Source organism: Carlito syrichta, unplaced genomic scaffold, assembly GCF_000164805.1.
Source record: "Carlito syrichta isolate Samal-C Ts95f unplaced genomic scaffold, Tarsius_syrichta-2.0.1 Scaffold288374, whole genome shotgun sequence".
Taxonomy (NCBI): domain Eukaryota; kingdom Metazoa; phylum Chordata; class Mammalia; order Primates; family Tarsiidae; genus Carlito; species Carlito syrichta.
The window spans coordinates 77572-100885 of NW_007232470.1; the positions used below are offsets into that span (position 1 = coordinate 77572).

General features: G+C 51.0%; 1 protein-coding gene across 2 annotated transcripts in view; it reads right to left on the bottom strand.

Annotated features, from left to right (window-relative positions):
* Positions 1 to 23314, bottom strand: part of CUNH7orf50 (chromosome unknown C7orf50 homolog) — a 148113-nt gene that overhangs the window by 66952 nt on the left and 57847 nt on the right. For both annotated transcript variants that reach the window (XR_002481702.1, XM_021710284.1), the window contains one exon: positions 9988 to 10023. Coding sequence is in view for 1 of the 2 variants with exons in the window: in XM_021710284.1 (XP_021565959.1) it covers positions 9988 to 10023 (36 nt within the window). In the remaining variant the exon portion in view is untranslated. The remainder of the gene's footprint in view (positions 1 to 9987; positions 10024 to 23314) is intronic.

Sequence of the window (23314 nt, forward strand, 5' to 3'; positions counted from 1 at the left end):
GTGTCCTCACATTCTTCCAGCTGTGCAGTCCCCCTGCTGGTTAATGCTCTGCCGACTCACCTTCTGACCTCCTAGATGGCATGGTCATACGGTTAATGACCCAGACAAGGTAGGGATAGGATTCTTGGAGAACCCAAAAGAGATGGGAGTGGTGGCACACACCTGTAGTCCCAGGTACTAGAAAGGCCGAGGCAGAAGGAATATTTGAGCCCCGGAGTTTGAGGCCATAGTGAGCCAGTGAGCCATGATCACACTACTGTACTCCAGCCTGGGCAACAGAGCAAGATCTCATCTCTAAAATATTTTAAAATTAAATAAATAAATAGACAGTGCTGCTAGAAACACTGTGTGTCAAGTTTTTGGGTGGGTGGAAGGTCACCTTGAGTGGCAACATGGTCCAGCACAGTAGACGTCCACACTGGCAGAGCCTAGGGCGATGCTGCTGCAGAGACCATTAGAGACAGGCGCTGAGCGCTCACAGCACAACAGATCATCCACGGGCACACACAGTAGGCAGACAGCACTGTTCCTAAAACAAGTGAGCCCTGCCTTCTCTAGCACAGGCCCAGGAAAACGTAAAGGAGCACCAGAGAAATGGCAGGGCCAAGGCCCCCTGTGCTGATCAAGGTGGACCTGTGCTCCTGCGGAGGGAGGTGCCATGCCTCAGTCAGGACTCCCCTCAGCTCCAGGGCCTCCCGAGCATTAGAATTAGAGGCCTCCCAGGCCTCTGACCTGCACAGCTGGCATTAGCATTAGAGGCCTCCCAGGCCTCTGACCTGCGCAGCTGATCTCTGCAGAGAACAATCCTCCTTCAGCTTGGTCCTGGGGCTTGAAACCGAGAGGGCCCGGCAGGAGTGAGGACGGACCACGCTTGGAACAGGGCAGATGAGTAGGCGGCCTGTAGCCTCATCTTCCAGAAACCCAGCCCTGCGTCAGAGTAATATTCAGAAGCAGTGCCTTCAAGCAGCTGGTCTCAATGCAGACAGTCTAGGTGAAGAACAGGCCAGGTCCCAGGAAAAGGAAGAAGAAACCAACCGGCCCTTGGGGAGAGGAAGAAGAAACAGGCGACCCCAGGAAGAAGAAGAAGAAACAGGCCAGAGCCCAGGAAGAAGAAGACATCTATGCCAGATTGAAAGACAAGACCGCATCTTCGAGATACCTTGGAAGAGGATGCTTAGCACCTGGGAGCTGGGAGGTGGGAGCTGGGAGGTGGGAGGTGGGGTGGGTAAAGATGGGTCCGGGCTGGGCAGTCCCAGGAACCAGATGCAGAGATCAGACCCACACATTCCAGGCCCTTCAATCTGTCACAAGGTCCCACGGTCTAGAGGAGGCTGACAATGACTGTACTTGCTGCATTTGCAGCTCTGGGGCCACCAGCTCCCCACATCTTCAAGCAACCTTCTAGAATGCAGACACGATTACTCTTTACTCTCTTGGTGGCACAGGAAGACACTGAAGCCCAGAGAGATGCAGCAGCCCTGTGCAGCCTGACTCTAGAGGCCGCACTCCTCCTTCACCCTGAAAACTCAGGATTCAGGAGTGGAGAGGCCGCAGTTCTTAGTGACAACCTGCACAGCGCCCTGTACCAGGTTGGCTGTGCTGAGGTCGGAGGCAGGCGCGCTGAGACCACGAGGAAAGGGCGGGGACCCTGGAAGGGTGGCCTGAGGGTGGGAGGTGGAGATGGCCCTTCTAGATGCCTAGGTGGTCCTTGCTGGGCCTGGGCCATCCTGGCACTGCCAGCAAGAAGCCACGTTTGTGAACGTGCAGGTGACACTGCCCACCTGCCTGCAGCAACATGGCCATGGAACAGCCTCTCCCAATACTGGACACAGGAGCCCAGTCACACCCTCAGGCCTCCTCGTGAAGAGCTGGATAAGACAGTGTGGTTTTCTCTGCTTAACAGGAGGACTACAGGTCAGGTGAGGATAGGGCACCAGGCCAGCCAGACCGGGGCTCTTCAGTCGCTCAGAAATCTCCCCCGGGGAGGTTTCAGAAAAAGCCACTCCTGCTCTGCCAGGGAGCCACGATGAGGCAACCCCATACCTGAGCTCTGAGTAGGAGGTGGGCAGCCCCAGCAGGAGCTGAGGGGCTTCTGCCTTCTGGGAACAGTTTCTAAGTAAGCCCTACTTTTCACCTGTGCTTGTGGACAACAAACACATCCTATGATCCCAAGAGAGCAAGACCATCCATGCAGGGCGGCACCACTGCCCATTCTCATAGGGGACCTTCCCTGGGACAGCAAGTATGGGCCATAGGGGCCAGGTGAGCTCACACTCCTGCAGGCAAACAGCACACACAGGTGATATCCATAGGAAGCCAGTGCCGTCAGGACAGGAGCCCATCTCCTCACGTCACAGCTAGGGAAACTGAGTCTGAGAGGGAAATGGGCTGCTCTGCCATGGCCATCGGCAAGCGGATGGCCAGGCTACGCACCAGGGCTTCCTGCCAACACCGTGCCATGCCCAGCCCATCTGTGGGAGGCCAGACACCTACAGCAGGTCACGGGATACACAGATATAGCCCCTACCATGCACGGTGTGGTCACCAACAAATCACAGACACAGTGTGCGCAGCGGGCCTTGCGTCTCCTGCCACTTCCTATTCCTAAAGACCTCCCCACGCCAGCCTTTTTTGGGATCCTCTGGCAGCCCGCTCACAGTGGGCAGGGGACAGAGGCCAGAAATGAGGACTCTGACCAACATCTGGCAGGGCTGGCCATCAGCGACCAGGAACGCCAGGGCTGGGGGCAGAACGCGGGCTTGCCGATCTATCAGTGGCCCCAGGAAAGCCACAAGCAGTGGCCGCCCAGGAGATGTCGGTTCAGGGAGACACAAGGGGGGCTCTGAGATGACCTGTCTGCTCACGCGTCTTCACAGGTCCCTGACTCCTCAAGCCCTGCCCTGTTCAGAGCCTGGGAATGGAATCTCGTCCCGCCCACATGCATCCTGGGAGAGGCTGTCCCCAGGGAGGCGAGGCCACTACTGGGGAATCACAGTGGCGAGCAGCCTTTGCCACAGATAAGGCAGAACCCATGGGCCTGGCAACTGTCCCTGGAGGAATGCCAACGCCCAGGAAGTGAGAAACCAGACCACTGAGCGCCTGGGGGACCCTTGGATTCTCTTCATGAGAGGCCAAGCACCAGAACCAGGGGCCAGCACTGCTCCCTTCATCAAGGAGCACCGGTCTTCAGGCTGCCAACAGACAGGAGAGGAGCCAGACATGGTCCAACGGGTTTCTAAAGTGCTGCTTTATTTTGCTGATTTCATCGAAAACAGAACAAGGAATGATCTGAGCCAGAAGACTGCTCTTAAAACTGTCAAAAACATTTTAACAGAAAAAAAAACATGACTGCATTTTGAATGTCTTAGGAGAGTCTCACAAAAAAAACCCCCACTGTTACTGCACTGATTACAGTATTTAAAAAGGTATATGCCCCCAAAGAGTATATGACCTGCTAGGCCACCACACAAAAGGCGGTGGCGGGTTTCTAACTCACCATTACCAGGACAGAAAGCGATGAACTACCAAGGGCCACCTGGAGCTGGGAATTCCAAGCTCACTGTCCTAGGACAGTTCTCTGTCAGGAGGCCAGCAAGTCTCCTCGCCTCGGTGGTACTCAGCAAGCAGAGGCCCGGTCCTCCTGCAGCCCTGTGGGTTTCCGTGGATGCTCAGGGACTGCTGGGCTGGACACCGCATGAAAAGGCCCAAGGGTGCACCTGGCGTAAGCAAGCTTCCCAAGAGGGGCACAAACACCAGGGAAGGAGCAAGGAAGACGTGTGCTAGAAGGTTCGGCAGGGCTGACCCTAGGGACAGCGGCAGAGGAAAAGAAGCCAGCTCCCCAGCTAACTGCCAAGAGCTTTCCCTCTGTTTGGCAGAGGCTCTTAAGTCCTTAAGAGCTCAGCCTCGCAGGACTCTTCCCTGCATTCTAATGGTACTTCCTGGCACAGGCCCAAGGCGCCAACCTCTGGGTGAAGCTCTAGGCACAGGCCTGTAGGGTGATGAAGGAAGGAGAAGTCCTCTGCTCTGTGGCTGGGACTCAGCTACCAGCATCCAGTCCAGAGATTTTGCTAATCTGGGTCACCCTGGCATCGAGGACAGAGGGCCGAGGTCCCTGGTCTGGGCTGGACAGTGTAGGAGGCTCCAGAAAATTGCTCTCGTGGCTCACACGATGTGAGCACTCTTTCCTGGTTTTCTGGGAAGGGTTTTAGATCCTGTTTAGGCTGCAAGCACTGCCTGCTGTCTGAAAGGAGCTTCTGTGTGAGCGCCCAGCACACACCTGCAGGAAAACCGCAGGAGGCCTTGGACGCCCAAAGCACAGGCACATGCAGTACCATCTCCCGGCAAAGGGTGGTGCAAATCTTCCGGGCAACACGGCCTAACCAGACGCTGCTTAAAATGCAGCAGTGTGGTCCAAATGACTTGTAGAACTGCAGGTTTCTGTGCCCGCCTGTTCTAGGACAGCTCACCGCACTGTGGAACAGGCACAACGGAGTCAAGAGTGGGCCTTGGCGCCACGGTCGGTCCTCTTTACTCCTGACCCCTGAGAAGGCTGCCAGGATGGGGCTCCAGCACAGTGGGCACTTTGTGCATTCTCTCCAGAAGGGCCAGGAGGGCCTCTGCCTCACCTGCCTTCTCACCCCAGTTCAGGCTGGCTGGGAGGCCAGAGAGGCTTCGCAGCTGTGGAAGTCTCCCTCTAAAACCAAAGTTTCTTTATACTGCGGATCGGTGCCATTCGATAAAAGAAAATACTATCTGGTTTTCTAGCATCTGGGATTGGAAGTAAGCAAGTGGATTGCCCAAGGTTTCCTCACTCAGAAAGATTAACAGTGGCTGCGGTTCTGTCTCCTGAAGATGGGGCTGAAAACATGAGGACGCTGCCAGAGCTGGCAAGTACATCACCACGGCAGGATGTTCCCCGCAGGACAAGAACGTGGAGGGGCTCGACCCGGCAGAATACAATGAACATTTCGTAGTGGGCACACCTGGAATGTGTACGTTTTCACAGGACATGAAACCTGAAAATGGAGGATTCCTTCGGCTGACGGTGGGGGAGGTGTCCAGACACATGGATCTGTCTACCCAGTTGGGGACAGCAGGACAGAGCCAGGAAGAGGCCCACTGGAGTCTGGGACTAAACTTTCCACAGCCAGCCTTGCACAGGGCAAGCTTTGTATGCAAGTGAGAGTTCATGTGATGCCGCTGCATCCCATGACCGCAACCACTGGCATACCGAATGCCCACATGCCGGTTCACCTCCTTTCATAAAATCTTGATTAAGATGCCCTGGTATACTGTATTGCCAAGATGCTCCCAGGGGCTTGGCAGACTGCCAGGATCACAGGCCTGTGAAGGGAAACCTGGGTGTTGTCCCCTCAGAGACGCCACACACGAATCACAGCTGGGCCAAGCGAAAGCTACGGGGGTGGCCAAGCAGGTCTTCTGTCCCATCAGCAGCCAACTGCAGCAGCCAGGCCCACCATGTGACCCTCCGGAATGCTCCATGACATGCAGACCAGGAGGGGCTCCATATGTCCCTGAGTGTATCCATGTAGGTCAGTGTGTGCCTAGGAGCGTGTATGCACGTGCATGTGTGCACGTGTTCCCATACGCCTGTATACGAGAGACGGAGGAGGCACACTTGTTCTTTGGAAGACTCGGAGCAAAACGAAGCCTTGTCCTCCTTATTTAGTAAGTACTTCAGTGAGGTTGTGCTCCCAATGCCCAAGAAAGCCTCAGAGCAGTTCCTGGAACTGGACAGTCCAAGAGGCTCCAGGAAGGAGAAGGAAGGGAGAGAGGAAAGAAGGGCGTCTCCTGGCACCTAACACGTGGATACGCAGGGTTTACATTGCTGGCTACAGGACTCAAGCTTCCTGAACCATCTTTCCCAGACCGTGAATGAAGGCTGGTGGCCTCAGACTGGCTTCCACAGGCCACCCTGACCACAGTCCCCAGGCACCCTGTGGCTTGCGCCTCCGTGAGGAGCCGGCCAGGGAACCGGGTGGGGCAGGACCCAGCCCTCCAACCCTGCATCCCCCAGTCATGTGCAGAGCTGCCACTGCAACTCGCCAAGCCACACAGCTACTGTGAGGAGGAAGCAAAGGAGACTGGGATGGAAACCACATGGAACCAACAGCAGAGAGGGCCCAGAGCAATGTGTCCTGCCAGGAGAGTCAGCACTGCCCTGCCTGGGAGCCCATCACAAAGGGCCGTTCCAACTTCTGTGTGCCCAGCCCGTAACTGCACTCCTGGCCCACCTTCACCATGAGATGAACAGAAATGCACTTCATGGGCCTTTGATACCATGAGCAGCTGGTGGAGAAACAACCGCTATGTGCTGAGAACCTTGAATAACCAAGTCCAAAATGACATTTCCCAAATGACTTGAATCTGAGACCAGTGTGACTCAGGGACAGACTTGAGGTTGTAGAAGTGACAGTGCGCTGGCAGATCTCCACGGCAGTCGCCATGCCCCTGCCCAAGAAAGGTCAGGCACTGCTTCATCTACCATGCTGCCTGCCCACAAGCACACTGCGAAACACAGAGGACAATCATGACCTCAAGGGTTTATAATGCTTTTGCACGTAAAAATGACCCCTGAGGCCAGGCTTGGTGGCTCAGCCTGTCATCCCAGCACTTTGGGAGGCCAAGGCAAGTGGACTGCCTGAGCCTGCAGGTTCGAGACCAGTTAGGCAACTTGGCGAGACCTCGTCTACAATAAATAAAAAATTAGCTGGGCGTGGTAGCACATGCCTGTAGTTCTGGCTACTTGGAAGGCTGAGGCAGAAGGATCACGGGAGCCCAGTGGGTCGAGGCTGTGGTGGCCATGAGTGTGCCACTGCACTCCAGCCTGGGCAACAGAGAGAGACTCCAACTTGAAAAATAAACAAACAAACGAACAAATAAAATAAGAACAAAAATAATAACCTGTGAACCATTCTAGGATGATTTGTAAAACTAGAGCAGGATAGAAAGGATCTGCAAAAGCAAAAGTTCAGGAACAACTCCACGTCCACATGAGGGAAATGCTTTAGTCAACTACTGTCATAGCGCTATGATAATTATTTATCCACTAAAAATGATAATAACAATCAGGAAGAAGTGTGGAAAACATTTACTAGACCAACGTGCCAAGTGAAATTTGCAGAACTCCCAACGGACATTAAACTCTCAACTACTTAATATAAACAGAGAACAAAAAGCAGTACAAAGGCAGGCAGAACCTCTCAGATGGGCCCACAGAGGCCAGGGCCTTGACTTCAGGGCTGGGAGGGACCCAAAGGCAGGGATGATCACTTAGGTGCCCTGGAGGCAGTGCGAGCCCTGCACAGGAGGCCCGCCTGAGCAGCACTTGCCATGCTTTGGGCCTTTAGAAAACAGTAATCCTCACTCTTGGGTCAGGGGCTGCAGAGTCGGGCACACAGCCCTGGATAAGCTGGGGTCTGCACTTCTGAAGCCATTCTAGGAACTACTGAAGGAGCAGGAGTCAAATGCTGCAAATACCACAACGTTCTCCAGGCTCTGGCCTGGGGGAGCTCCCAGGGGGCCCTGAAGCCTGGCCTTGGCAGCCCTCCTGCGGGACTCAGCAGAGAGTCCCAGAAACCCCTGGCTCTTGGCCCAGATTGGCTACCAAAACAGACCAAGGGTTTGTTTTGTGAAGGGCCAGTCCCTCTGCCCCAGGAAATCTGGGATTCAGTAAGAACCCGCGCTTTTGCTGGACTTAAGAGCAGAGGCTCTGGCAGGAATGCAGAATGCACGGGCCCTTTGAAATACGGTGCAGCCTCGGGCAAAGTCCAGCACACACTTGCCTTAAGAACTAGCCCTGCCATATGGGGATTCACCCAAAGAAAAGGGGCGCTATGCTCACATAAAAGCCCACACGCAAATAGTTAAAGCAGTTTTGCAGGAGCCAAAACCCAGATGGAACTCAGATGCCACTCCAGTGGCAGGTGGATAAACAAACCAGGGTACATTTACACAGCCTGCTACTACTCAGCAGTGTAAAGTCGCGGCACTCAGTGTGCAGAATCCCAGGGGACTCAACTGTGTGATGCGGAATGACGAAGCTGGACTCCATGCTCCACACACACAGATTCTGTCTGCAGGATGGTCTGGAAGTTAGAATCACAGGAGGATGCAGATGAATGGCCACCAGGTTAGGGTGGAGGGAAGAGTTAGCCACCAGGAAGGCACAGAGGTGCGGGGTGACAGAACCGTGAGCTGCATGCAGCGGGGGTTCCACGGCTAGAGGACTTTGTGGTGTACATCAACAAGAGGACACTTTACTGTAGGTGATTTCTTTAAAGTGATCATCCAAAAGTACAGGTTCTCAAACTATCCAGGCACAGATCTCAATCACACCATTAAGTGCCCAGGAGCAAGTGACTGTATTCCTCTGACTCAGTCAGCTCAACTGTCAAAAGGGCTACAGTTGTCACTCTTGCGGAAAGTCACACAGTTGTGTGGTGACACACACACAGAGCGCTCAGGAGCATGTCTGCGTGTGGTCAGCACCGTCTGGGCCGAGGGCTCACCGCCTGATCCTGGTGCAGCCTAGTCTGCGCCTAGTCTCTGCGTCTTGTCCCATGTCTCCCTCTCCTTGGAGGTGAGGTGGGGGTGGGCGTGAGAGACCGCGACAGTGAGAAAGCAGCCCTGGACACAGGAGACAGGGCACTGGGCAGGGCAGAGCAGGAAACACCAGAACAGTGGAGGGCTCCAAAGGAAATGCCATCTATGCCTTTGTTACATTATCACTTCGGTTAAAAAAAGCCAGTGGGGAGGGTGCCAGCTGGGCAGCCCAGCAGGAGAGCCCTCTGCAGCTCCCAGAGGCACTTGGTTCTTATGAAGGGATGTCATCCAGGGCCACCAAGGGCTGGTGGTGGGGGAGCCACTGGCAGCATCAGGACCACAAAGGGCTATGCTGGGCAGTGCCACTGGAACCAGCCATAAAAAGCTCCAGACCGGGCATACGCGGCCGCCCCTCAACAGGCTCGCCAGGGAGGACTGTGAGGGGCTTCTGCATTCTCCTGTGAGGACCCTGCACCCCAGGACCTAGGTGAGAGATCAAAAAGCTGGGAAGGGGAGACTGCCTGGGGCCACCCTGCAGAGTCTGTGACTTCTACCCTTTCCCGACAGAGCCCGGGAGCAAAAGGACCAGAACAAACCTAGAGTGAATAGACATCAGGCCTGAGCAGGGCTCAGCACCACAGAGGTATCAGCAGAGAGGGCCCCCCCTGGCTGGGCCGAGTGTGGGGTGAGGCGGGAGCCCAGGACACCAGCAGCCCCTCTGTGTAAGGGTTTCTGAGTGTCCCTTCCTTTCTTTTCATGTGCCCAAGCCATACAGGTGGGGATACTGAGACTCAGGAGCGCAGGTAACCTGTCTACAAGCAGGCAACAGAGCCAGAACACAGCTCCTACCCGGGATCCAAGAGCCTGCTTCCCTCACCAGACCACACAGGACACAGTGGAAAGACGAGGCAGCGCCTGAACCTGAAGCTTTCTCTGCTGAGCAAGTCCCCTCGTACCTGTAGAGAAGAGCTCAGAATGAGGCAAAAAGCAGCCAACAGCGTTCTCCTTCGAGCTGAAGAACCCAGGTTGTGCACTCCAGACCAAGTTGAAGCTCACACACCATCCCTTCCCCTGATGGGTAATCCAGGGCCACCACAGCACACCCACACCACAGGGAGGCGTGGCCTGCCGCAACCGGACTGCAACAGAAGGCACAGACACCACCCACCACGACAACGCTCTCCGCACAAGACAACTGGAGCGCCGGCAACCCCAAGATAGGACCTCTGGGCAGCCTGATGCTGCGTTCTGAGTGCAGCCAGTGTGGATGGATCTTCGTTGCTATGTGCCTCAATGAGGTGGACATTCCACATCACCTCTTCTCAGCCTGCTCACACTCTAGTCTCCATGCTGTAGGGCCTGGGAGTCATCATCACTGAAGCCACTGCTGTATCTTGGCAAACGAAAGAAACAGAAACGTACCTGGAGAGTGTGCAGGTCCACGTCACCAGCGCAGGCCTAGGGAAGAAGAGCATGCTGGTGAGAGGAAGGCACTTGCGCACCCAACACGACAAGCACATCAGAGTCACTCACAAGGGCACCGGCATGTGCACAGCACTTTTTGTGTACTCACCTCTGTGTGGCCCCTTGCCCGAGTCACTTAGAGAGGCATTGTTCTCACCCCTAATTTAAAATGCAGTAAAGAAATAGCCACCAAAAAAATGAAACACCTTGGCACCTTCCTAACCAGAGAAATGAAAGACCTTTACAGTGAGAACTACAAAACACTGCACAAAGAAATCCAAGAAGACACAAACAAATGGAAAAATATTCCATGCTTATGGATAGGAAGAATCAACATTGTTAAGATGTCCATCCTACCAAAGGCAATCTACAGATTCAATGCAATACCCATTAAGTTACCAACATCATTCTTCTCAGACCTGGAAGGTAGAAACATAAATGACCACGAATAGCCAAAACAATCCTTAGCAAAAGAAACAAAGCAGGAGGTGTTACACTTTCAGACTTCAAATTTTACTATAAGGCTACAGCAATCAAAACAGCCTGGTATTGGTACAAGAACAGGCATATAGACCAGTGGAACAGGATAGAGATTCCGGAAGCAAAGCCTCAATTTCTCAACCAACTCATCTTTGACAAAGCATCCAACAACATCCACTGGGGAGCAGAGAACCTATTCAGTAAATGGTGCTGGGAAAACCGACAGATCACATGCAGAAGATGGAAACAGGACCCCTACCAATCACCATACACAAAAATTAACTCTAAATGGATCAAAGACCTAAACGTAAAACCTCAAACTATAAGAATCTTGGAAAATGCAGAAGACACCCTTATGGAAATTGGAACTGGCAACCAGTTCCTATTCAGAACCCTAAATGCCAACACCTTAAGAAATAAGATAGATAAGTGGGACCTCATCAAACTAACAAACTTCTGCAAAGCAAAAGAAACCATCAAGAGAGCAGGGAGACAACCCACAGAATGGGAAAAAATATTTGCCAACTGTATATCTGACAAAGGCCTAACATCTAGGATCTACAAGGAACTCAGAAAAACAATCAGCCACATTAAAAAGTGGGCAAAAGACATGAATAGATACTTCTCAAAAGAGAATATATGGGCAGCCAACAGACACATGAAAAAGTGCTCGGTCTCACTTATCATCAGAGAAATGCAAATCAAAACCACACTGAGATACCACCTAAGAATGGCCATCATTTATAAAACAAACAGCAGATGCTGGCAAGGATACGGACAAAAAGGAATGCTCCTACACTGCTGGTGGAAATGCAAACTAGCGCAAACTCTTTGGAAGACAGTGTGGTGATTTCTGAAAGAGCTAGAGATTGAGCTTCTATATGCCCAGCAATTCCCCTACTGGGAATATACCCAGAGGAACTCAAGTCATTCTACAAAAAAGATAACTGCACACGTATGTTTGCCGCAGCTCTATTCGACATGATTGGTTCCATGTTGCCCATCAAAGCTGGACTGGATAAAGAAAATGTGGTATATATACACAATGGAATATTATGCAGCCATAAAGAAGGACAAGTATATGGACTTCACAGCAACTTGGATGGATTTAGAGTCGATCATACTCAGTGATCTATCACAGAAACAAAGAACAGAGTCCCATATGTTTTCATTCATAAGCGGACCTTGAACAATTATTTTAATACTGTAAGAAAGAGATTGGCAGTAGTGGGAAACTGTCGGGGGGGTGGGACTGGCAGTTGAGGGAAACTGCTAGGAGAGGGAGGGGCACACCTTGTCAACAAGGGTACCTGCATAATCAACATCTGTATACCTAACCCTGAATTGTACCCCACATCTTTATAATAAAAAAGAAAGAAATTAACAACAACATCACTTAAATAAAACCTACACCTTTGGAAAAAACAAAATAAAATGTGGTCAAAGGTGAGCGAGCAGCTGGAGGACAGGCTCTTTCGTGGTGAGGGGCAGGGCACAGGCCATCTGCTACAAACCCGGAGGCGGCAAGGCCCGCGACAGGCAGAGGCCAGCTCGGCTTCCCGTTTCTGGAACAGTGGGCGTCGTTATTCAGATCAGCCCACACACTGAAAATCAGAAAGAAAAAAACATTAAAAAGAAAAATAGGGGAGACGTAGGGGCCTGACTTCTAAAGGCAAAGAAAAGATGACAGGACATTAAGGGCCCGCCAGGCAAAGCAGAAGGCAGGCAATATGGAGAAGCCACTGCTCTGCCTAGAGGGCACTGCCTCTGCAGCATGCTCAGGCCTCTGCTGACAGCCTGGGCTGCACCCAGGAACCCCCGTAGTGACTGACGCTTGAGGAATCCCAGCACCGCAGCCAGAAGAGGTGCCAGAGCAAAAGCTGTAGAGCCACAGGCGGGCCGGACCACCTCATGCTCCAGCACTGCAGAGCAAAAACAAGAGTTCTTTGCAGTAAGTCACTCTTGCTCACAAATTATTTCTAAACATAAATTTTCAAGTACAATACAGTGCCCTGCTCAAAGATACCAGAGAGCACTAAAACTAGGTAATTACTAGGTAATTGTCATAGTATAAAACTGCTCAACCTTTAAAGAAATTAAAGATAAGCTGGAAGATATCTCTAAAGACTAGAACCTATAAAAGCGTCAGATTGATAAAAGATGGAAATAGAACCTCTAGAAGAAACACCAAAATTCAACTGAAAAGCTAAGAGATGGTTTTAGGAGCAGATTAGCCACAGCTAAACAGAAAAATGGTGATGGGAAGACAGGTCTGAAGGACGGCTCAGTGAGAAAGTGTAACACCACGTTCGACTGGGTTCCTAGACGGAAGGGAGAAAAGACAAGGCAGACACAGAGAATCAAAGGCTGAGGATTTCCAAACTGATGATCGTGACCAAGCCTCAGGCTCAAGAAGCCCAGCAGGGCCCAAGCAGATGAGCAATGCTGCTCTAGATTCCAACCCCAGAAAACAAGCACATGTTTAGACAAGCGAAGAGTGAGCCTTCACCACCAGCAAACACGACAGAATTCTCAATACAGAGAATTCTAAAAGTGTACTTCCGATAAAAGAAAAATGAGTCTAGGCGGAAGATCTGAATTGCAAAGAAGAATTTAAAAAAGCAGACTGGCCAATATTGGGCAACTCGAAACACACAGGAAACACACTCACTGTGGGTTTGAAAATTCGACAGAAATACGTTATGGAACAATATTATTGTCACATAATTATGTAATTGGGGGGAGAGGATTTCATGTGGTTAGTGTCTGTAAGTCCTGACACTGCTACTGGCCAAGGTGGAGGCGACGCTGGTCTATGCCATCCTGTCTACAGAATATTCTAGGTCGTCGGACGAGAGGACACAAGTGTGTGTTGGCACAGAAAGAGATCTGGGATGCATCAGGTGGAAAGGGCCAATGACAAAACCACGAAAGCAAAGAGTCTGCATATTAAACAACAGCCTGCATATGTAACACTAAGTATATTTCCAAGCCCGCAGCAAGGTCTGGGGTGCACAGGGCAAATTGTTCTAGTTGTTGTATGTCAGGGAGAAAACCAGTCATTCGTTTTTGCTCTGTCCTTCTGAGCGGCATGTTTGCTTTCCATGGTCACAGCACGTGCGTCTGCCAGCCTGGCCTGTCGGCAAGGACGTGCTTCAACACAACATGTGCCCCTCACAGCGGAGCTGGGCCCGCCCTGGCCAGCAGTCCTTCCTGGAGCCACAGCCACCCTGCCCTGCAGGGAAAATGAAGACTGCCGTGGAGCCAGGCATTTCCAGTCTATGGCCTTCAGCGCCCTTTCAGTAAACAGCAGCACTATCTCCCGGCTGCACCTACTATTTTGTTAAATTTTAAAAGGAGGGCAGGGACATCTGTATAGAAACAAAATTATTTGTGACACAAGACGGGCCTGCAGAGCCGTGTGTTGGTCAGCACCTCTCCCAGGAGCCCAGACCCCAGGAATTTACAGCCCCACTGTAAACAGTGACGCCCACAGGCAGGAGGTACCAGGGCCCTAGGGCGCCAACAGCAGGCACTGTCTCCTGGGTTTCCAGGGTTTGTCTGAGGAGCGGAAGAGGTACCCGAGAGAAGACAAAGCTGTCAGAATTCCTCTGGGCCCCAAAGCCGATTCTGGGTGCAAAGGTAACCTCGCCCTGTATGTAGGCCCCATGGGCGCTGAGCAACCTCCTCACAGGTAGAGGCCTAGCCTAAAATCCACAGGAAGCCCTGACGGGCTCAGAACACACAGGCCTAGACTCCTACCCTGAGGACCCTGTGGGAATTGTCTTTGGCGAGCGATGCTGCCGCCAGGAGCCAGCTCGCAGGAGCACCCGCCACATCCCCTGGACCAGCAGAGCCACACTCAGATGTGATGTGTGTAGAGACGCGCTTTGGCTGCAAAGGGACGGTGCTCACTGAGGCTGGGCAGGGGGCAGAGAGCACACCTAGGGAGGGTGGAGGTCCCGCACCTCTTCGCACCTCACTGCCCCGGTGAGGCTCCCCACGAGCCTGCCTCGGACCACACGGGGGAGACTTGTGGAAACACAGACTCCAGGTCAATCCCACTCTGGAGGAATCAGGCTGGACCCAGAAGTACCCCTTCTACACAGGCTTCCAGCAATGCCGCAGGCATGGTCCCGAATGGCCTCAGCATGCCCAGGCCCCATCCCTAACCTACTGGCAATGGCTCTGGAAACATCCTCCCTCCCCCAGTGGAGGCTGGATGTGAGGCCCGGGGAAAACACCAGCCCCTCAGCAAGGGTCCACCTGACACATGAGTCCACAGAACCACCGTGGCATGTGTTTCTGCTAGAGCCAACAACTCTCCCACAAGATGGGCTCCACAATGTGTCCTGGGGCATGTGGCCTCTGCCACTGAGAGCATGATAGCTTTCCAGAGCACTGTTTCCAGGGCACATCTATGTGGCGGTTTGCCCAAAACCTCAGCGACTGGACTTTTTAACTGGACACCTTTCTACAGGGCTGCACAAGGCTGGGGACCCACGACATGCTCCTCTCGGACGTCAGTCACCAGCTTCCTGGTGACGCTGTTGTCACTGAGTGCCACCAGCAGGCCTGAGGACACACTTATAGACAGTCTGTGCTGCAGTCCTGTCCTCCCCTCACCCACATCTTCCATGCCAGTGCTCAGTGCATGCAGGGGTGACCTGCTGGGTTCTTGCTGACAGCTCCCTAGCCCGTTTGCTCATTGGGTAGGGGGAAGGGGCCAGAGGCCAAGGCAGGTTTAGCTAAATTGGGACTATGCCTCCTGGAATGCTCTGGTAGGGGTGAACCTGCTGGGCACACTGGAGAGCTGCACAAAACCATGACGTACCAGGTGGACCCGCTGACCATGTGGCCTGAGTGTGCAGTTGTGAAGTTCGGCCTGGCCTCATCCTCAAGCTCACTACCATGCTAGCTTGGCAGGCAGCTCCTCTCCAGGGGAAACAGTCTCTGCTGAGCAGTGGTGCTGGATGTGGCCCTGACTACATCTGCCTGCTGACTCTTCCACAACACTATGGTCCTCCAACAGCCAGTCTACTAACCAGGCATAACGCATCTGTAGTTCCAGCTATTAGGAAGGCTGGAAGGTTGAGGCAGAAAGATCACCTAAGTCCAGCAGGTCGAGGCTGCAGTGGCTGTGAGTGTGCCATTGCACTCCAGCCTGGGTAGCAAGAGTGAGACCCCAACTCAAAAACAAAACAAAATAGCCAGACTGAAGCACAGAATGACATGGGCACCCACAGGGATGAGCTCCCTGTGAACCTCGCAGAACTGGTCCTATTTGGAAGCTGTGTCCATTCCCTGGATACCCTTTTCCTCCATGAGCCTTGGCTGAACATTCCACAGCATCTCACCCAAAGGTACAGAAGAGGAGAGGCCGACCACAGCACCTCCTTAAAAAGAATAGGGAGGTTAAGTCAAAGTCTCTGCCAGACACAAGCCAGACAGGCAAGTGGCAGAATCTTCTTGGAGGTTAGGAAACACTATCCATCTGTTGAAACTCAGATCCACTTGGTAAGATCCAGTAGGGATGCTATGATTGTTTGGAAGGTGCTTATTAAAAAGGTGGCCAGGCACAGTGGCTCACGCTGTAATCCCAGAACTTTGGGAAGCTGAGGTGGAGGATTACTTGAGCCCAGGAGCTCAAGACCAGGTGGAACAACATAGCAAGACCACATCTCTACAAAAATAAAATAAAATAAATTAGCTTGGTGTGGTGGCACAAGCCTGTAGCCCCAGTTACTTGGGAGGCTGAGGTAGAAGGACTGCTTGAGCCCAGGATGTCGAGGCTGCAGTGAGCCATCATCACACCACTGTACTCCAGCCTGTACGACAGAGTGAGACTTCGACTAAAAAAAAAAAAAAAAAAAATAGCTGGGCTCGGTGGCTCAGCCTGTAATCCTGTGCCTTTGGGAGGCTGAGGTGAGTGGACTGCCTGAGCCAGTGGGTTTGAGACCCACCTGGGCAGAGACCTCATCTCTACAATAAATCAAAAAATTAGCCGGGTGTGGTAGCGCGCGCCTGTAGTTCCAGCAACGTGGAAGGCTGAGGCGGAAGGATCGCCGGAGCCCAGCAGGTCGAGGCTGCGGTGGCTGGAAGCGGCCACTGCACTCCAGTCTGGACGACAGAGTGAGACTCCAACTCAAAACAACAAAAAAAGAGGCAGTTAATACACTGGCTTAGCATGCCCACATTAAACATGCTCAGAACACTTACATGAGCCTACAGCTGGGCAAGATGACCTAACACAAAGGCTGTTTGGTTATATGGATACTCGAAGTATGGTTTCCACTGAATGCACATCACCTTCCCCCAATACAAAGTCACAAAATCATAAGTCAAGCCATCTGTATCACAATCTGGTAAACCTTCAACGTTGTCAGAAAGTCTGGACAACATAAATCTTGCCAAAAACAAAGAGCGTTTGCCCTTTTTTCAATGTATCATTATCACTGAACTCTGAGAATGTTATTCACAAGCTTCAAAGCACTAAAATAACTGGTATAAATCCATGATAACAACATGACACAGTAGTTGTGGCTGCAGTGTGCCCTGGTGGAGAGACAGTGCCAACCTCTAGGAGGTCTGGGCAAGTTAGTGAGAAGCTCTATTTTAAAGCCTCATCTATTCTATCTGACACTGTTTGCAGAAAAGCTTGTAACATACAAAATATAAAAATACAAGACACAGCAGTTCATCTTATTCTAACATTTACATTAACCATTCTTGCTGGATTTATATTAAGGTTTTCTTGGTTGAACAGAGAAGAGACACATGAGAGAAAAGTGAATCTCTGGCTTTATGAAACCTGTACCTTTGATAACTTCAATGATTTTAATGTCAGTCTACAAACTAAAGAACAAAAGCATGTCTTTTGTGAGTTTGCCTTTCAATGTTTATGTATTTGCCCTATTTCTTCAGAAGAGAAGAATTTGGATTCCATACAGTTGAGTAGATCCTATAATACTCTATTAGAAGTTTTAAATGCTTAAAAAAAACCCCTCATTTCTCCCCCTTCATTTATATGTATATTTGTTTATGTTTTGAGTGGGAGTCTCACTCTTATCACCCAGGCTGGAGTGCAGTGGCATGATCACAGCTTATGACAGCCTTGACCTCCTGGGCTTAGGCAATCCTTCCACCGCAGCCTCCTGAGTAGCTGGGACTACAGGCATGTGCCACCATGCCTGGCTAATTTTTTTATTTCTGTAGAGAAAAAGTCTTGCTATGTTGCCCAGGCTGGTCTCGAACTCCTGGGTTCAAGCAATCCTCCTGCCTTGGCCTCCTAAAGTACTAGGATTATAGGCATGAGCTTTGTTCTGGACGTGGTGCCTCATCTCTCAGCACTGTACCCTGACCATTCCAGCTCCCTCAGCCTCCCAGAAATCTAATCTCTGTCCCCTCAACCTGCTCTGCTTAGACTCCCCATACCTGTGCTGTGGACCAGAAACAGCCACGGGCAGAAGGCAGGAGAGCACAGGGTCTCACCTTGTTGGTTCCCCTTATCTTGAAGTCTACACTGCCTGTTGTCTGGAGGTCTGTACTTTATCCAGGTTTTAATGGCTCATGGCAGGAGTGCAAGTTCCTTTATGTGACTCATTCATGGCCAGAAGGGGAAGCACCTAAGTTAATTTATAAATTTACCATAATAGATGCCAAAGGCTTGTTTGTTTTAGAACCAAATGAGATAATTATAACGTTCACATGTGCTCAGGGCTCCTCAGGGAAATGGCCAATTCTAGGACTAGGGCAGGAGACACAAGGATGAGCTAGAGAATCTATTAGTTTCTATGTATTTCAGCTAATGGTATAATTTCAGAAATCCCATCACAAACATGTAAATTGGTGGTTCTCAAACATTTTCTTTTTAGCAATAGGCGCCTTTTTTTTTTTTTTTTAGAAAGCAGGACTTATTAAGGGGACAGAAAATCTCCCACAGTGGGAGGGGACCTGAGGGGGTTGCCCAGGATTCTTTCTTTAAACCAAAGCTTCTAATGTGGCCACGTTGTGAAATATTTAAAAAGGCTCTGCTGACTGGAGTGGGGATGAGGAAGCCCTGGTACTGGAGCCTCAGAAGATCCCAGAACCGACTGAGGTCCCTCCAAGGCCTCTGAGATGGGCACCCCCAGAGCCAACCAAGTCCTTGAAGTGGGCACCTTCAGAGCCAACTGAAGCCCTTAAGTGGGAACCCCAGAGTCAACCAAGCTCCTGAGGTGGGCACCCCCAGAGCCAACCGAGGTCCCTGAGAAGGCACCCTAAAGCCCATCAAGGCCCCTTGGGAGACGGGGCTGCTGCTGCTGTGACTCTGGTGCTTTGCCCAGCACCTGGCCAACTGACCCCTCACCTGTGATCATCTGGACATTGACTGAGAACAAGGAGCATTCCATGGGTAAAGCTGAGAGAAAGACCTAAAGTCAGCAGAAACTAAAAAGACATCTAGGAGCGTGGTTCTGCAATGAAAGGATACTTTCATACACGTTATCCAAAAAAGAGGTACACACCATTCTAACTTTAAAAAGATAACATCAGAACTGGGGGTGGTGGTGGTGAAGAAGCCACTGTGGCCCTGAGCATCTCCTCTCACACAGCACCCTCTGTTTAAAAATGTGTGTGTAGGCCAGGCGCAGTGGCTCCCGACTGTAATCCCAGCACTTTGTGAGGCCGAGCGTGGAAGAGGCTGGGGACAATACAGCATGTCTGAGGCAGTCACAGAACTTCCTGATGGGGAGAAGGTGGCACAGGTGAGTCTCGGTGGAGTCCCGCCCTACCAGCCACATACTGAGAGGAGACTGGCACACCCTTACTCCATCCTGTGGGACCCGATCTCTTTTCTTATGGAGGGGGCTACCGGATACGTCCTGCTGAATGCTCGGACTCTTGTGAGCATCCACACTGGCTGGTGCCACTTGCGCCGCTTGTGAGGAATACTTGTGAAGCATCCCAGAAGACTCAGCAATGTCTCGAGAGGCGGGGAGGCGCCCTGAATCCCCAATCTCTGGACCACCAGAGAAGATGCATGAACACTGTCAGTGAGACGTGTGGCTGGGTTTCCAACACACATCTGCTCTACGGTTCCTCACTCACAGAGTTTAATGGCTCACCCATGGACCAGATTGTGCTGTAACCCTATGAACACTGTGGGCTGACCTGCACCTCCCTGGTGTGGGCCTAGGACTGGCTCCTCTGGGAGCAACTGCTCCCTCAAAAAGCAGAAGCAGCAGCCCAGGCAGGTGGGAAGGGAAAGACCACACTAGGAAAGCAGAGGAAAAGGGGGTACTTGGTATCCTACAGAGCCATCTAGACTCATGTGTCCCATGTTACAGATGAACACGGAAGTCAGAAAGGTTAAACAAATCTCCCAGTGCCACATGGCAGTCACAGTGGAGTGAGGACAAAGAACCCAGGCTGGAGGGGCCAGTATCTCCCCTGAGGACTCCTCCTGCAGAGTGGGGAGGACCCAGGGGTGCCACCCTCATGAAGCTGGCTACCACAGGAGGGGCAGGAGAAAGCTGGGGATGGGAAGGAGGAGTTAGAGGGAGTGCTCAGCCAGTGCTGGTGGAATGAGGGATGCCAGAAGAGCACCCAGGCCCTGGACCAGGGACTTCTCAACACTAGAGGCTCCTGTGGGCATTTCACTCAGGCAGGCTTCTGAAGCTAAGACAAACTGCTAATTTTATAAGCACGCTTGCTGTCTGTGCACTATCCAGTGTTTGGCTGTGTGTGCAAATTCAACTAAATGAGAAATATAAAGACTGGATTGCCTTTGAAGTTCCCTGCATGAAGCCTCTTCTGAGGATGGACAGAAAAACATGCCAACTTTTTAAAAATTACAAGATGACTATTGACACGGGTGCCTCTAGCAAGAGGACCAAGCTCATGGGCTGCAGAGCAGGCCGGCCTGTCCTAGATCTGCTCCTGAGCAGCTGCGCATATGCCACATTACAGATGAACACAGAGGCCAGGAAGGCGAGCCAACGTGCCCAGTGTCACACGGCAGGCATGTGGGAGGAAGAAGAATCCAGGCTGGAGGGGCAGGACTCTCTCTGCAGTCAATTCTCTCATCAACAAAACGGGGATAGCAACACCCACCTCACAGGCTTGGAAGGACTTAGCACCCAGGAGGCACTCATGGCAGGCCAGATCCTAACACTGAGAAGAGGACTTTATGTTCTACAAAAATCTCTATGAGGTTCGTCCTGTCCTAGGTCTCGGTGACTGAAGCTCCTAGAGTCTAGGTCCTGTCCCACATACTGTTTCACTGATGGTGACAAGTAACCCAACCACAAATGCTTTAATGAGGCTGGGTCTCAGAACCTGCAAGCCCAACTCAGCTATCGGACTCCACGCCGAAAGTATGAGATCAGAGTATCAGCTGCTAGACTTCCCAAAGCAAATTTTCCAGAAAATGCAAGGACATGTGAGTGGTACGCTCTGGAACATGAAGGAAAGTTTGAAGCCTTTCCTCACCCACTTGGACAAGCGGTAAAGCCACACACCATGGGTCTGCATTAGTAGGGAACAGCTATTTTTAAGTGAAATGTCTTGGCTATTTCAAGGTTTGGACTTTTATTTTATTTATTTATTTAATCTAAGAGGAAGTTGTACTTTCTCATGACTCACATCTTGCAAAATGGTGTCTCATGCATTTTTAATGTTGAAATCATCTTGACTTCACAGCAGGTCAAAAAAATGTCTAAGAGCAAATCAGCTCTTTATTTTATCATTCAAGTAAAAAAAGCTAACATATTGGAGTCACAGAATTTCTACAGCTGAGTCTGAATGTTAGTATTTTTCCAAAAAAATTTTGACACAGCACCCTCTGTTTAAAAATATGTGTGTAGGCTGGGTGCAGTGGTTCACATCTACAATCCCAGCACTTTGTGAGGCCGAGGCAGGAGGATTGCTTGAGCCCAGGAGCTCAAGACCAGCTTGGGCAACACAGCAAGACCTTGAAAAACTACAACAATTAGCCAGATATGGTGGCATGCGCCTGTAGTGCTGGCTACTGGGGAGGCTGAGGTGGGAAAATTGCCTGAACCCAGGAGGTCGAGACTGTGGTGAACCTGCACTCTGGCCTGGGCAACAGAGTGAAACCCCCCCACTCAAAGAAAAGAAAAACTATATATCTCCTAAAACGTGTATCTGAAAGGCTTTTTATTTTATTTGGTTATTAACATGTGGGACACAAGTCAGGACTTGCCACACAAGCAGGCCGCATGCAGGTGAAGTTTGGGCCTCCAACTGTCTGGAAGACTTGAAACCATGATCACACGGCGCACCTCAGAGTGCATCTGCAAGGGGCTCACCACAGACAGAAACGCACAGGGCCACTGAAGGGCTGTGAAGCTTGCAGGTGCCGTGTCGCCGACCACGTCCTCATCCAACACCTCCAAGTCTCCAGCTGGAACCAGCTCTCCTCTTTGGGGAAGGGCACAAGCTGGCTTCCGGGACTGTTCCTTAGACTGTAGCAATCTACATTATTCATACTCGGTATGTAAAAGATCACTCAGAGTTCAGTCTCACAGCTCCAAAAGTAAAAATGTAAAACAACACCAAGGAGAAAGCATAAGTGAGATCCACTGAAGCTCAGTGTTTAGGAAGATGCCATAACCTGGCCTGAGTGGCTGGGTACATGGTGCCTGAAGTCTTCCAGGTTGGTTGGCAGGCATTTAAACAGTCTCTGCTCTCCCTGGGACTGCCAACGTCTCCAAAGCGGAGGGTGACATTCTAACGACCAGTAGGTGGGGCACTTGGAGACGGCAGCCACACGAGGCTAAGACCAGGGGAACTGGGGGAGGGAGTTTGTTCTCTGCCGGCACAAGGTCAAGGAATCTATCCGCAGCAAGGAGAAGGGAGTGGCTGTTGCGGGAAGGAAGGCAGTCACCAACACCTGGAAGAAACTCAGACCGCTTCAGGTGGCTGAGATACATAGAGGAAACCTACAGGCTGAGTGTCCCTTATCCGAAAGCCTTGGGACCAGAAATGTTTTGGGTTTTCCATTTTTTCCGATTTTGAAATATTTGCATATGTATAATGAGATTGGGAATAGGACCCAAGTCTAAACACAAAATTCACTTATGTTTCATATATACCTTATACACACAGGCTGAAGAACTTTAGTCAATGCTTCCCATGATTTAATGCGGAAGACAAAGTTTAACTACATTTAGTCTGCGACCCTTCACATAAGTGTGGAATTTTCCACGTGGCACCATGGTGCTCATAAAGTTTCAGATTTGGGACTATTTCAGATTTCAGATTTGGGATGGCTCAGTCTCTACTCATATTCATAAGTGACCTGTCAAAAATACCTGCTATTTCTTAGGTTTAAATTTCTTTCTGCAAATGCCGTTGTGAAATTTATAAATTAAATTCTCTATATATCTTGCACATGCCACTAGGTTAACTTATGAAATTTAGTATTTAGTTTTAAAGCTAGTCAGTTGCAAAAACAAGTATGAATATTGATAGGTTATTATCCAAAGGATAAAAAATATCTCATATAATCCCTTCAAACTAAAAGAAAGCCTTGTGCCACTGGGTGAGAAAAAGCAGTCAAATTGGAAACTTCCATAAAAATATGTCTGGAGTGATTGAGCTCACTGCCAAAGTATGGAAGAAAAAGGGCCAGCAAAAAAAGAGTTAATGCGAGCCTTACAAGGAGCGAGAGGAAAAGGCCAGCAATAAAAGGGTTAATGTGAGCCTTATAAGAAGGCTGTGAGGTCCAGAGAGCCAGAGAGCTCTAGGGAAGTCTATAAAGCCCGGGGCTGTGCCAAGAGACTGCAGACTGCGCCAGCACAGA